Source organism: Lacerta agilis, chromosome 5, assembly GCF_009819535.1.
Source record: "Lacerta agilis isolate rLacAgi1 chromosome 5, rLacAgi1.pri, whole genome shotgun sequence".
Lineage (NCBI taxonomy): Eukaryota > Metazoa > Chordata > Lepidosauria > Squamata > Lacertidae > Lacerta > Lacerta agilis.
Window position 1 is genome coordinate 85,604,348 of NC_046316.1, and position 15,052 is coordinate 85,619,399.

At 44.0% G+C, this 15,052-nt stretch overlaps 1 protein-coding gene across 1 annotated transcript in view; it reads left to right on the forward strand.

Annotated features, from left to right (window-relative positions):
* MFN1 (mitofusin 1) overlaps window positions 1-15,052 on the forward strand; it is a 31,251-nt gene that overhangs the window by 4,732 nt on the left and 11,467 nt on the right. The window contains exons 2-9 of the mRNA XM_033150694.1: window positions 637-758; window positions 2,998-3,133; window positions 4,166-4,328; window positions 5,191-5,315; window positions 6,926-7,034; window positions 9,163-9,270; window positions 10,916-11,069; window positions 11,329-11,396. Of these exons, the coding sequence (XP_033006585.1) occupies window positions 644-758; window positions 2,998-3,133; window positions 4,166-4,328; window positions 5,191-5,315; window positions 6,926-7,034; window positions 9,163-9,270; window positions 10,916-11,069; window positions 11,329-11,396 (978 nt within the window). The 5' untranslated portion in view covers window positions 637-643. The remainder of the gene's footprint in view (window positions 1-636; window positions 759-2,997; window positions 3,134-4,165; window positions 4,329-5,190; window positions 5,316-6,925; window positions 7,035-9,162; window positions 9,271-10,915; window positions 11,070-11,328; window positions 11,397-15,052) is intronic.

A 15,052-nucleotide genomic window follows, 5' to 3' on the forward strand; every position in this document is an offset into this window, starting at 1 on the left:
GAAGATTGAAGAATTTGAGTAGTTTCATATTGGAAGAGATACAAAACCTCAAAAATATTGGTCTATAAAGCCGTACAAAGCTTTGTAGACCAAAATCATCACTTTGAAGTAGGCTCAGAAATGTGCTTGGTGTTGGAAGTCCAGCCATCTATAAAGGTACACTTAGTTGTAGTAGAAATAATAAAAATAATTTGCAGATAACCTACAGTGAATATTCCATTTTGGCATTTAAAACTGCTGTTGGATCCCTACCTAGTACTTTGAAATTCTTGCAGTAATTTTGAACAAGCGTGTGGAAATTCATTTCCCATAGTACAATACCACTGGGAAAGGCAGCAGTGGTGTTTCTTTCTCAACTGTCATGCCTCCCTTGACTGACAGGAGAAGGTACCTGGGATGCTCTTGTGTGGAATGCAAAGCATTGTGGGAACATCTGGAATCCCTTCTCTCTGTGGAGGGTCCTATGCCCAGGAACGTTTCTTTCCGTTTGTGGTGGAGAGATGGAAAGGGAAATAAAGCTCTCCTTGCAAATGACACCATTAATATATTGCCTTGGTTGCTGAATGTATTTGGGCTTGCTTGGATTGGGAGTTAAATTTCACTTTCTCTTAACTTCTATACCATTTACTCTTTCAGTTGCATAATGGCAGACACTAATCCCTCCCCCCTGAAACACTTTGTGCTGGCTAAGAAGACGATTACTGCCATTTTTGAAGAGCTCCTGGATTATGTTACGGAAGGAACGCATTTTGTGGAAGGTTAGTTTTTAGTTGGAGAGGGGCAGGGAATATATGTTTTTGCAGCAGCAGGAACCATTCCTTCTCTCACACAGCATGTGTAGGTAGTATTTGTTGATGGCCGGTTTGATTAGAAAGTCCGTCGTCTGTTTTGATTCTGCCTGGCTTCAAATACAATCAAATTACTGGTAGCATGGTAAACTTGGGAGTGAAGAAGTTGGGAAAAAATGGTGATTAGGGGCTCAACACACATTGTAAAACTAGCAGCCCCGGCAAGTGCGGGCGGGCTCCCGCCTGCGGGGACTGTGGCTTGCTGGAGAGGCTGGGGGATTTGGGGGGCACTGGCGGGGGCTTGGCGGAAGCTGCCCGGGCGTGGAGGTCCTTGAGGAAAGGTCTGGCTGGGGAAGGAGCTCGATGGAGCCTCTTCTTCTCGGCGAAGGAGTGGTGCAGGCTCTGTGGCGACGGCTTCAGAGGCTCGCCGAGGCTGGTGCCGTTCAAAGTCTCCATAGTCCCGGCTGCCTAAGAAGACGCTGGGGAGGGGCAGACACTTGAGGCTCCTTGAGCCCTTCCCGAGCGCAGGAGTGTGAGTGGCGAAGGCGACGGTCCTCCCGGCAGAGCCCCGCAGCAACAGCGCCTTCCTCTAGTTTTCGCCTTTGCTGTCTCATCACTCCTGCTTCCTCCTTGCCCGCCACAAGGCTCACACTTTTTCCTCGGTCTGATTCAGCAAGGCGGGCTCTCCTCCACCCCTCGGTCAGAAAACACAAACACACACAAAGCACAATCGGTGGCAATCTTCCTCCCCCCCCCCAGATCTTTCCAATCCGCTCGATGCAGCTCACGGTAACGTTGCACCCTGCAACATCGACTCCCTTCCCCCCCTCCAAAAAAGCTCAGCAGCTTTGAGGCCCCCCCAAAAGCAAAGCAACTTTTGTGCGACCCCCCCCCAAAAAAAGAGCTCCAAAACTTTGGTCGGCAGCTCCCCAAAAAAAGCTCAACAAGTTTGGGCACTTTGTGATAAATAAGTGGTTTCCGGTTTACAGTTTGGGCACTCGGTCTCTAAAAGGTTCGCCACCACTGGCTTAGTGGTTTTTTCTGCCAGTTAACGATGGAATTTGGTCCCACAAGGTGCAATGATGTCTATCAACCTGGATGGTTTAAAAGAGGATTAGACAGGTTCACTGAGGAAAAGGCTTTCAGTGGCTACTAGACACTTTGGCTATATTCTACCTCCACTGGAAGAGGCAGCGTGCCTCTGAATACCAGTCGCTGGAAATCACCAGTGGCGAGGGCACTGCTGCACGTGAGTCTTGCTTGTGGGCTTTGCATAGATGGGCCTTTGGCCTGGTCCCATAGGGCACATGACTTCTCTATCGGCTTTGCCTCGCTTGATTCAATTGGCTCAGCTGCTCTGATGAGCCTGGGAAAGCAGCAGTTTGCAGCCCTTCTGACAGCTGTTAGTTAACTACTTTGATACCACAGAAGAGCTTGGGCTTCCTTGGGGCATGTAGTTGAGTGCCAAGGATTTCCTTGGCAACCCATTCAAATTCTGAGATCCCCGAACAGCATCTGGTAAATGAAGACTTCCCTGAGTGCTACCTATGCTCAGTGCGCTTTTGAACGTTGGTGTAAACTGGCTGATTATTTGGAACCTTCCTAGAGCATGCAGGAGGAAGACCTATGCTGCTTATTTGATAAATAGGGGAAGAGTGTTGGGTCATGTAACTTTGGTAAAGATACGAAAATCCTTAAATTTTTCCTATTGGAGAAAAGAAATCCAGTAATCAAGAAGGAACTTCTTGACATGCCTTGATTTTTGGCCATCTAGGATTAGAGTATAAAAGCCTTCCTCCGTTCATGGGTGCTGGAAAATAATGTTCCTGGGAGTACTGAGATGAGGAAGAATGAAGAAGCAAAGTGGCCCTACCACTTCTATACTGTGCTGGGAAGTGGGGTTAAGGAGAGAGAAAATAAGCAGTAGCAGATGTTGGATATGGAGTTGGAAGTACTCAGAATCATAGAATTGTAGAGTTACATATGACCACATGTCAGGACTAATCTGCTAATCTCTGAAATATTTGGACTAGGTCACCAGGTTGCTGGCAATGAGTCTAGGGAGATAAGGCAATGCAAGGGTCGGCACAAGGGATCAAGTACTGGGTCTTGATCCCTCATTGCACTAATGTGTCCCGTTGGATTAAGGAAGCTCTGCGGTGCATAGTAGCCAGTTATGTCATTGTGACATTGTCCCATTTAATGGCAGAAACTTACAAAAACCCGCAACTTGAAGATATAGCCACTAAGGATGAACTGGCAAAAATAGAGGAGTACAAGAAGAAGCTGGCAGTCATTGGTGGGGTACTCGCACGAAGACACATGAAAGTAGCTTTTTTTGGCAGGTAGGTGTTAAATGACTCTTCTTTGGGATCAGTGTGTGAAATTATGGTTGCAGGAACCTCTTCTGACCAAGTCTCATAGAAATGAGTAGTGCAAGAAGCACTGAAGCGTTCCACTGTCCCTAAAGCAACCTTGCAAGGCGGTTCAGAATCATTCATACCCATACTGCAGATAGGTTGAGTAAGGCTGAGGGACTGTGAGTTTCCCAACTACTGAGCTCAGTGGAGATGACAGTTTAGCTGCAGACCTCCTGGTTCACAATTCACCTTTATTTTAATGCTTTTAATGGGTGTTCTTTGTTTTTAGGTCTTCTTCTCCTCCTCCTCTCCCCTTTCCCCTTGTCTGTGAAAGTTGCAATGGTGAGGCCATCAGGCTGCGAACACTGTTTACCCCCTCTCCCCAAGAGCTGCTCTTGCTTTGAATCAGAATTAGGATTCATAATCTGACTTCCCGTAAGTTGTGCCTTGAACAACCTGGGAGAACAAAAGCAAAGTAAAGCAGCCTTGGGAAGCTTCCCAAAGCTGGAGAACGAGAAAGATATTTGAACAGTGGCCCCAAAGCAAGACCCTCTGTCTAATGATTTCACCAGAGTATAGAAGAAAACACAGTGTGCTAGTAGGTATATAATTCAGCTTCCAGAGAGGCTCTGTTTTCCTTTTCAGCATAAAATCATCTTTCTATCTGCAGTGTTTGCAAAAGGATACTTTAAAGCCTGTAGATGATGCTTGGCTAGATCTCTGAAGAGTCGAATAAATGTCCCAAGTTTTATGGCTTCATTGCTCTGCCTTGTTCAACGCCCCTCCCAGAATGAATTCCGTGGAATAACACAAAACTTATGGGGGTGGGGTATGAATCGTTGGCCAACGTGCTCAGTTTGCTTAAACTTTGCAGGTCATAATTAAGCTTTTTTTTTTTTAAGTGGCATTTTGATTTCTTGGGCTAGATTTTTAATTTAGCATGGAGTGCTCTTAGCCCCCTCTAAACACTCAGTTGTAAACCTTGCAGTTTAACACTGTGCTCGCCCTCCTTTGCAGAACCAGCAGCGGAAAGAGTTCTGTCATCAATGCCATGCTGTGGGACAGAGTGCTCCCCAGTGGCATCGGACACACAACCAACTGTTTCCTCAGCGTGGAAGGAACAGATGGCGATAAGGCTTACCTCATGACGGAGGGCTCGGATGAAAAGAAAAGTGTGAAGGTACGGATTCTCGTGGCTTATAAACTGGTGTCCAGAAACCTTATTAAAAGGACTACACATGTACACCCGTTTCTTACCTGTCATCCTTTATTTTTCCCTCTGCCACTCAGAAGAATGTGTTCCAAGTTTTAAGAAGTAGTTGTCCTATGCCAAGTTTTTCAGAATTTATTCTCTGCTGCACAGAATAATGACAGAAATCTTTTTTTAAAAAAAAATCTAAAACAGCCAGGCTTGTGTCCTCGGACTACAACTCCCATCAGCTGCATGTGCTGGCTGTTCCCGATGGGATTTGTAGCCCAAAACATCTAGAGGGCACCAGTTTGGCAAAGGCTGATGCAGAAGACGGTAAAAATGAGGCATTTGGGAGGACAGGAGTAAACATAGAGCTTTGGAAAGTCCAATTTCTGTTACAGAAGACAAACACAAATGTGCCTACGTACTCGTTAATTTCTTTTGCTTTCATTTATTTCAAGATATTTGTGTCCTGCTTTTCATGCAAACTTCACATAGCCATAAGCATAAATTAAAACTATATAATAAAACAGCAAAGACAAGTTACAGTGGGGGCAAGAATCTTTTTAAAAATAAGAGTTCTCTCCACCAGAAGGTCCTTGGAGCTGGACCTCAGTGTCTGGGCTGAACGATGGGGTGGAGATGCTCCTTCAGGGTATACTGGGCCAAGGCTGTTTAGGGCTTTAAAGATCAGCACCAGCACTTTGAATTGTGCTCGGAAACGTACTGGGAGCCAATGTATGTCTTTCAGGATCGGTGTTAACAGCTTATTTGGGAATGCTGGTCCTTAAATTACCATGCCAGCTTAAGAGGCACCGGTTTCTTCCTAACCCATTGATTTCTTTTACAGACTGTTAATCAGCTTGCGCATGCCCTTCATATGGATAAAGACTTAGAGGCTGGCTGCTTGGTCCACGTCTTTTGGCCAAAGGCTAAGTGTGCCCTCCTGAGAGACGACTTGGTGTTAGTGGACAGGTACAGCCCTTGAATTTTGTTGAGCATATAAAGGTGCCGTGAAATGCACCGTTCTTTTGGAACGCACCAGGCTCTCCCTTGGCTGCACTTCCTTCTTTGCTAAGCCTCTGTGCCCAGGCTGGCTTGGTTACAGCTCAAACAAGAGGAAGTCCCATGACTGGAGCTTAAAAGGGGAATCTAGCACTTGGCTGAATTCTAACTGTGATTGCGAAACTAAGCCAAGCACAAGTGCAGAAATGTCCCCTTTTACTTTCACGTTGTCCTTTTTTTTTCTTTTAAAATGCAGAGGACCTGGAAGTTGAACTTCCTGAGAGAGGTTTAGCAAACAAAAACAACAAAAACAAAAACTGGGGAAAGTGACGCTTTTCAGAAGGGCAGCTGTGCTAGTCTGCTGTAGTTTGCAAGTCCAGCAAATTTATTGTGTGAATTTAGAGGTCATTGCTGTTGGTTTGATCTTAATCTAGGCTTCTGCTGCTTACTTAATAGAGCATTTTCCTAGTCATTTTTATTATGGCACTTCTTTCGTATGTCACTGGAAGTCATGCAAACACATAATCATAAGTCTGCTGCTTACAAGGACCGATTACGAGAATAGGTAGCTATGTATAGATGAGTGCAGATGCAGAGAAGACCTGAAATTTTACAATGGAGCCAAAGGCCAAGGGGAGTGAATGACAAGTTGCATGTCACTGGTCAGTGCGGGCAAATTCCAGGACGCCGTCAGAACAGGGATGTGCTTCCTGCTTCAATCATATATTCACAAATGATACGTTACAGGAACCTGCAGCGGACCACTGTATTAGGGCTGCATCAAGACCCAGGACCCCGGGGAAAGTTGTTTTACCCCTTCCCAGCCCCCTGCATGCCACAGCCCTAGTGAAAACTGACACAATCTCTGTCCCACCCTCCATGCTATTTACTCTGGAAGTGATGCTTCCAATGGAAACTTTCTTTCTGGGTCTAATAGGAGCTCAGCTCAGGTGGTTGTGGTGGGATTTTATCAGAGCTGTGTAATTGGGGGGGGGGAGCTAATATTGCTTTGTCCCTGTTGTCTAAATTGGGTTCATGTAGCAACGTCTTCCATAATTATCCCCTCTTCAAACATTAACTACATTCATTCACCACTACCCCATGCAAGCATTGCTCACCTCTGTTCATTTCAACACCTCTTCATTTCTCCCTCCATACAGCCTGCCAGTCAAACGGGGAAATCTTCTGTTCGCCATAGTTTCCTGTTTCACCCAAAGCAGGAAACTATGGTTTAGCACCCTCAGAACAAGGCAGCTTGGGAACAAGCCAGGATATTAAACCATGGTTTTGAATTGGTTAGAATATCTTCACTTTTTCCAAAGCTGTTACCCATAGCTCCTTGGTTTAGGCAGACTGAGAAGCAACAGTTAACAGAAAATTTCCTGGTTTGCTGACTTGCATCAAGGAAGGAAGGAAGGAAGGAAGGAAGCATCTGTGTTGCGGTGGCCAAAAGACTAGTTCATATCTTGAATTATTAAGGCAAAATGTGATTGTCTGGACTTTCCCTCTTGTGTGTTCTTATTTCTGAATTGGAATAACTACTTCAGATTGCTGAGTAACTCTCTGACTTCATTCCACAGCCCTGGCACTGATGTCACCACAGAGCTAGACACCTGGATTGACAAATTCTGTTTGGATGCCGATGTCTTTGTTTTAGTTGCGAATTCAGAGTCAACCCTCATGAACACAGTAAGGCTTGTTTAAACCTGCTACTTCATTTGCCTCATTTGCAACACAAATTTCCTCGGGTCAGCAGACAAGGGCATATCTCATTCCCACCCTTGCAAACAGCCCTGCGAGATTGGCTTGAGATATTGTACAGACTCAGAGTGTTTTAAATTAAGTCTGTTGCAGAGCATTTTCTTTATTGGACAACAAGCAAGGGGAAGGTGGGAAGTTGAGTTTGACTGCTTCTTCATTCAAAGGCCTGCTTGCTACAAAGCCAAGAATCATTAGTGAAATTACATGCCTGATTGCAGCTTCTTCTGAATTTTGGGTCTTAGCCCAAAATCTATAACTGCTTGGGTTTGTGAGGCTGTATGTGTCAATAAAAAACAAACAAACAACAGTCTTTGCTTTTGTACTGAAGTTACAATTTAAAAGGCCAAAGGTGGCTTGGCATTCTTGTAGGTTCCACGAAATTAACTGACTGGATGGCTTGAAAAGTGAATGTAGATGAACAATGTACGAGTTGTACATCTGCAGGTACCCGTTCTTGATTCTTTTATTTGGGTAAAAAATGTTTTAATGTGAGCATGTTGCCTTCTCAAGAGACACTGGGACATAGCCAAACCCTATGGATAACCCCCCCCCCCAAAAAAACCCTCTACTTTAACTTTAAGGCTCTTAGATCAGCCTTCCTTCCAGTCACCCTCCTGAAGCATGAGACTATAGTAATTAAATATTATGGCAGGCAGATGACCAAACCCCAGAGATACTGTTCAGGTGGCATTCCTTTGGTGAAGCTGATGTGTGCAATTGATCTTCTGTATCACAGGACAGGGGAAACATGTGCGACCCCCAGCTCCCATCAGCCCTAACCAGCAAAACCAGCAGCTGGGACTTATGGGAGTTGTAGTCCTGCAACACGTGGAGGGCCATAGGTTCCCCAGCTCCACTGCATCAGGTTAATAGTAGACGGTTAGCAATCCCTCCAAAGAAAGCGACTTAAAGCTCCAAATGGGTTTTTAAGTGCCCTTTGCTATGTGGTCCACACTGTATGGGCATCCCAGGGCACTGTCTGTAATATTGCAAATTTACCAACACTATAAACATGTGTGAATCTGATCAGTACCTGGATGGGAGACTGCCTGGGAATCACATGTAGAAAGGTGGGATTTGAAGGAAATTGTCAAGTGGCAGAACCAAAATGGAAACAAGGGGTCTAGACTGAAACCCAGGTTTTGTCCCAGGTGCTATTTTTTCGGGCAGTTGATGAAGATAAATGAATGAATAAACATTTCATAAAGGTAGGTATCTAATAAACATAAAAATCAGCATTTTATCTGAACTGAGAGCTGATGTGGTATAATGACTGTACAACAGAGCTTTGAATGAAAAAAATATGTGTTCGGTTCTCGCCTCTCTTGTGAACTCACCTTCATCAAGCTGCTCTCTCTCAGCCTCACTCCCACACCAGCAACATGGGGCCAACAATAGTCACATGCCTTAAAGTTGTCTGGGACTGATGGCAGGTGCAGTTCGAAACATCTGGAGGATGCCAGGTTGGGAAAGCCTTCAAGCAGGTGTGGGGAGTCTCCAGATGTTGCTGAACTACAGCTCCCATCATCTCTGGCCATGAAACACTTTAACTCGCCATAGACATTTTGCAGATTTATTTATTTTTACATTATGTTTAGCCTGGAGAAGAGAAGGTTAAGGGGTAATATGATAGCCATGTTCAAATATATGAAAGGATGTCATATAGAGGAGGGAGAAAGGTTGTTTTCTGCTGCTCCAGAGAAGCGGACACGGGGCAATGGATTCAAACTACAAGAAAGAAGATTCCACCTAAACATTAGGAAGAACTTCCTGACAGTAAGAGCTGTTTGACAGTGGAATTTGCTGCCAAGGAGTGTGGTGGAGTCTCCTTCTTTGGAGGTCTTTAAGCAGAGGCTTGACAGCCATCTGTCAGGAATGCTTTGATGGTGTTTCCTGCTTGGCAGGGGGTTGGACTGGATGGCCCTTGTGGTCTCTTCCAACTCTATGATTCTATGATTTGCTTTTAACGTGCTGCAGGAAGACCTCACAATTAACATGTGTTCACGCTCCATGTTTCTGAGTTTAATTTTCCTCCCCCCCACCTTTTATTTAATAGGAAAAGCATTTTTTCCACAAAGTAAATGAAAAACTTTCTAAACCAAACATCTTCATCTTGAATAATCGATGGGACGCTTCTGCATCAGAGCCGGAATACATGGAGGATGTGAGTTCTTGAATTGTTTTGAAGGGGCTCTGTGGGTATGTTAGGTTGGTATTTAAGAAAAACTGTGTATTTAAGCTGTCAAGAGGTTGAAGTGAGTTTAGGGATCATCGTCCCAGGATATGCAACCAACAGGGTGGCTTAGATCACACACAAAAATAAAGCAAAGTATGATCCAAGACCTCTGTAGTGCGTAGTTTAAAATTTCTTAACTAGAAAGAAAGAACTGTAGTGGGAACCAACAAGAATTTCCAAGAGTTTTTACTCCCTCCAACTAAAAGTGACATTTGAGGTGCAGAATTGTTTTGCACTGAGGGTTGTGTGTGGGTGTTTTGCACTGCTAACTTCAAAGGAAAGTAATCCTTTCCCTGTTTGGTGCTTTTGACTCTGGGAACACATAAAGGCCATTTTTGTGACACAGTTGTAGGAAATAAATAAAATCTTTTCTGTGGTTGGTTTTTTTGTTTAGTTTTGTTTAGTTCGTGTGCTGGTGTAGCCTCTTGCTTGCCTGAATGGACAGATTGGGGGCAGGAGGAATGTGAAAACACATTTAAAAGCATGTAGAATGTTAGTCAGCCAAAGACCTGGTTGAAGAGGGACATTTTTGCCTGGCGCCTAAAGATGTATAATGAAGGCGCCAGGCAAGTCTCACTGGGGAGAGCATTCCACTGCAGAAAAGGCATGACAGAACAGGAAGGTTTTCAGAATTACTGACGATGGAAGAATGGCAGATAAAATTAATGGACTATGCAGAATTAGATAGGATGACAGGAAGAATTCGAAACCGGCGGGACCAGGAATTCCTGAAGGATTGTACTAAGTTCGAGAAATATCTGAAAAACAATTGTTGTTGTTGTTGTTGTTGTTTTTGCCACTTACTATTTATTCAGAAAATGTATATACCGCTTAACAAAAATCTGCAGCTGATTTACAGGAAGACAATTGTGAACAACAAATCACACTAGTAGGTTTACAAGAAGTTTTGTAAGGTTAATTATAGGAAATATTACGAAAATAATTTTGGGTGGTAATAATTAATCGTTGAGGTAAAAAGTAATAGTGAAATTGGAAATACAATAAGAAAATAGAAAGTTTGAAAATCCCGAGAAGAGGTTGATGGAAGTCAAAAATATGTATAAGAGATGAATATCAATGGATGTTTAAAAGAATGTATGTAAAATTTAATAAAAATTATTTTTTTAAAAAAAAAAGAACAGGAAGGTTTTCAGCAGGTGTTTAGAAGTTGGAACAGAAGGCGACGGCTGGTTCTCTGTTGGTAGAGAATTATTATTTATTTCATTTCTATACCGCTATATATTTTCAAGAAAAATCTCAAAGCGGTTTACAGAATATTAAAAAATCAATAAAACAATTCTACAGGACTGGACCGATGACGCTAAAGGCTCTTATTTCTCGCCAACCCTGGGAATGACCAGCGATGCTCCTGCAGATGATCTCAGTGAATGAACTGGGATATAAAATCTTTGTTCTTCGGGGCTTTGTGAGTTAATACAAAGAACCTTGAACCTGGCTTGCTAGTCAATGGGACAGTGCAGATGTGGTCCCACCCAGAGAGGCTGCTTGCATAGCGCTCAGTTTGCCAGCTGATGGAAGACTGCCCTAATGTGCTGCCGCTCTCTTTCTTTAGGTGCGCAAGCAGCACATGGAGCGGTGCCTGACGTTCTTGGTAGATGAGCTCAAGGTCGTGGATCCCTCCGAAGCCCAGAACCGGATCTTCTTCGTTTCGGCCAAGGAAGTCCTCAGCGCCAGGAAGCAGAGAGCCCAGGGCATGCCTGAGGGAGGTGTGTATCGGAGGCGGGATCCTGCAATGTAATGTTCCTTCGAAAGCGCAGCTTTTCAAAGAAGCCTTATTTAAAAAAACGAGGCTTTTGCTGTGTGGTCTTGGAAAACTTGAATAATTGAATCAGGGACTTGCAAGTAACCTAGTCCAACTCCCAAGCCAATTCAGGAAATCAGCTGCTACAGCATTGCTGGTAGGATACCATCCCTGTTTATAAACTTCCCCAATCAAACCTCATCAGCTGCTTTGTCCTTTTCCAGGTGGGGCACTTGCCGACGGATTTCAGACACGCTTCCAAGAATTTCAGCAATTTGAGAAAATGTTTGAGGTAAACTTCCTGAGGGTCTAAAACAGTTGTGCTTGGGTTTTTAATATACAGTGGCACCTTGGTTTAAGAACAGCTTAGTTTATGAACAACTTGGATTAAGAACGCTGCAGACCCGGAAGTGGGTGTTTTGGTTTGTGAACTTTGCCTTGGAATAAGAACATGTTTCGCTTCCTGTTGAGTGTGTTCCATTTGTAAATTGAGTCCCCTGCTGCTGTGGGAAAGCACGCCTCGGTTTAAGAACGCTTTGGTTTAAGAACGGACTTCTGGAATGGATTTAGTTCATAAACCAAGGTACTTACGCATATACTTACACATATATTTACATATATACTTAGGCGGCGGCAGCGTTTTTCTAGGATGGCTAGTTTGAAATGTTGCAGCTTTTATCTTGATAGCTCAATTGGTAGAGCATGAGACACTTAATCTCAGGGTCGTTGGTTCGAGCCGCAGGTTCAGTGAAAGATTCCTGCATTGCGACTCTTGTGGCCCCTTCCAGCTCTACAATTCTGTGATTCATATGCAGCCAGCTCTTTGGCAATGTTACTCCTGCCACATGCAACAGGGCACGCTTTTTGGTGGCATCCACCCGGAGGCAGCCTTTGCAAACCTGACGCCCTCCAGATATTTTGGACTACGATTCCCATTCTCACCTCAAAGAGGGAAGCAGAAAGAGAGATCACCCTCACCTTCCTTATCTCCTCCTCCTCCTCATGTGTGCCAATGCACAAATATCCAGCTCCCTTCTAGGCTTTTAGATTGGAAGCATACTCTTTGACAGGTAATTCCTGTCAGATGTTTGAGGAAGGGCCATAGCTCGGCTGTTGGGCATCTGCATTGACTGCAGAAGGTCTGGGGTCATTCTCAAGGTAGGGCTGGGAATGTCACCTGGTTTGTTGCCAATCGGCGTACGCTATACCGAGTTAGAATAACTCAAATTCTTTTCAAATTCTCTTTATGTAAGTCAATAAGTAATGCACATCTGTTCTCCACCCCCACCCCCCCAATAAATGTATTGATCAGCTTTTCTTTGTTAGATGCATTCAGAATGTGAAATTTTGGCAAGAAGTGGGTGTAGTTGCTATATAACAGCTGCTGCAACAAAATGATTTGATGTTAAGCCTCTCATTTCCTGGGTACATTTGATTCCCTTTGTTAGAATGCAGGTACTGCATCTCTTAGAAGGCAACACGTGTTGGCAGGACAAGTCAGGGGTCAGGCAAGGGGGGGGGAGAAAAGGGAGACACACATTTAAATTATGTTCTCCTGATTAGGACGGCAGTTTCAGTGATGGAATTAACATGTGCTGAACTTCACCTAACAAGTGTCCTGAGTTCTGGATGGCAAAACAATATTCGCAGCAATAAATTTCACTTGCAGCCACCCCCAGCATTATATAATGCCATCTTCCCCAACCAATGCTTACCTCTAAGCATTCTTGGACTGCAGCTCCCGTCATCCCTGACCCCTGGCCATGCTGGTGCACCTCATAGCCCAGAAGGGCACCAGGCTGAGGAATGCCTTTCCAACAAACCTGCTGTTTTGCTGGAACTGCAAGGCAGCTATTTATAAAATGACTGGATTGAGCCATGCCCCCTCCCCACAGCCATCAGCTCAGTAGCTGAGCGCATGCATTACATGTGGAATGCCCTAGGTGCTCATTGCCTGGCATCTGACTTTGTTGGTATCCATAATAATAATTATATTCGAAACAAAATAGAAAATTCTTTCCAGTAGCACCTTAGAGTCCAACTGAGTTTGTTCTTGGTATGAGCTTTCGTGTGCATGCACACTTCTTCAGATACACTGAAACAGAAGTCACCAGACCCTTAAATATAGTGAGGGAGTGGGGAGGGGTATTGCTCAGAAGGGTGGTGGGAATGGGTGATCAGCTGATAGGTGTGGAAAACCTGTTGACGACTCTTAACGGCTGCAATTAGTCTTGCAGGGAAAGGCAAGGGGTGAGATGGCTAAAGATAGCTTTGTTATGTATAATGAGATAAGAATCCAATGTTTTTGTTCAGACCAGGTTTCTCCATGGTTTTAAGTTTGGTGATTAGTTGCAATTCAGCCACTTCTCTTTCCAGTCTATTTCTGAAATTTCTTTGTATTAAGACAGCTACTTTGAGATCTTTTATAGAATGTCCTGGGAGATTGAAGTGTTCTCCTACTGGTTTCTCTGTCTTGTGATTCCTGATATCAGATTTATGTCCATTTATCCTTTGGCGTAGGGTTTGAAGAAGTGTGCATGCACACGAAAGCTCATACCAAGAACAAACTCAGTTGGTCTCTAAGGTGCTACTGGAAAGAATTTTCTATTTTGTTTCGACTATGGCAGACCAACACGGCTACCCACCTGTAACAATAATTCTATTGTCATTTGTACCACACACACACACACACACACACACACACCCATCCATCTGACTGGGTTGCCCCAGTTACACTGATCCATAGTCTTACGTAGGGTTTTCCCCAGTCTCTCTCCTGCCCCAGATCCTTTTAACTTCAGATGCCTGAAATTGAACCCAGAATGTTTTGCATGCAAAACTTGTCTATTTTGTAATGTTTGTTGTTGTTGCAAAGCATGTACTCTACCACTGAGTTATTGTTGGGGGGAGGCCAGGTTTGCTCCAATAATGTTGATGTGTGAACTTGTTTGAATTGTGTACTCTATCATTTCTGAGGTTTTTTTGCTTTTTGCTGAGGTATTACTAACTTTTGTACTTCTTATAGTTTTCTGCTGTGGATTTTCTGGTTGTGTAGTGCACAGGATGGGATTATAACCCTTTCGCCTTCTTCCTATTTGCCTGTCTGGAATCTGACTCTCCTACACGTCTTGTCTAGCTCTAACAATGTGCTGTTACATGCCAGCCTCTTGCATTTTCATTGCTGATTTCTAGATCTGCTTCATCGAGGATCAAGGAACTCTCCTTATATATTCTTTTCCCTTTTTCTTTCTCCTTCCGTTTTTAAAAATTATTGTTCTGTCACCTGCTGTGATCTAAAATGTCCTGTGTGCAAGTAAAGCTAGATACAAGAAAATTTAGTTTTCCACTGTTCCCAGAGGGCAAGCCCCATTATTTGCTACATGTTTGTAATTGCACAGGCTGAATTCACATGTCTTGTGAGCCATAAACTGTGGGTTGCAATAAGCCATAAACCATGGCTTGCTTTGCTGCTTGCACTGGGAGCATTCAGACCATAGTCACTGGATTTTCTCTTGTGAACATGGTTTATTTCCTTCCACTCCATGCAACAATGATCAGAACAGCCCATTCAAGCCTGTTTGTGGCAAACCATAGTTTATCACGATAGGTGAACTGAGCAACAGCTTTCTTGCTACGAGAGAATTCTGTTTGTTTCTTACATTTATATGGCATTTGGCACATAGGATTTCTGCCTTCATCTATCTAGTCACCAAACAGACTTGGATCAGCTTAGGTTCTGTCTGACTGCTGCATCAGCTTGCCTTCAGAGATGCCTGCATTTCCACTGTGGGTACCTCAGAGATGTGCAAGTTCCTCCTTCAGGATTGTGGGCTATGCGTGAATACAGAAAGCCTGGCTCTTTTGCATGTCTCGTATTTGTGCATATTTGGGGAGTGATAAGAGCACATGCCTGCAGAAAGTCCCAATCAAGAGAGCCCTAGCCGATGC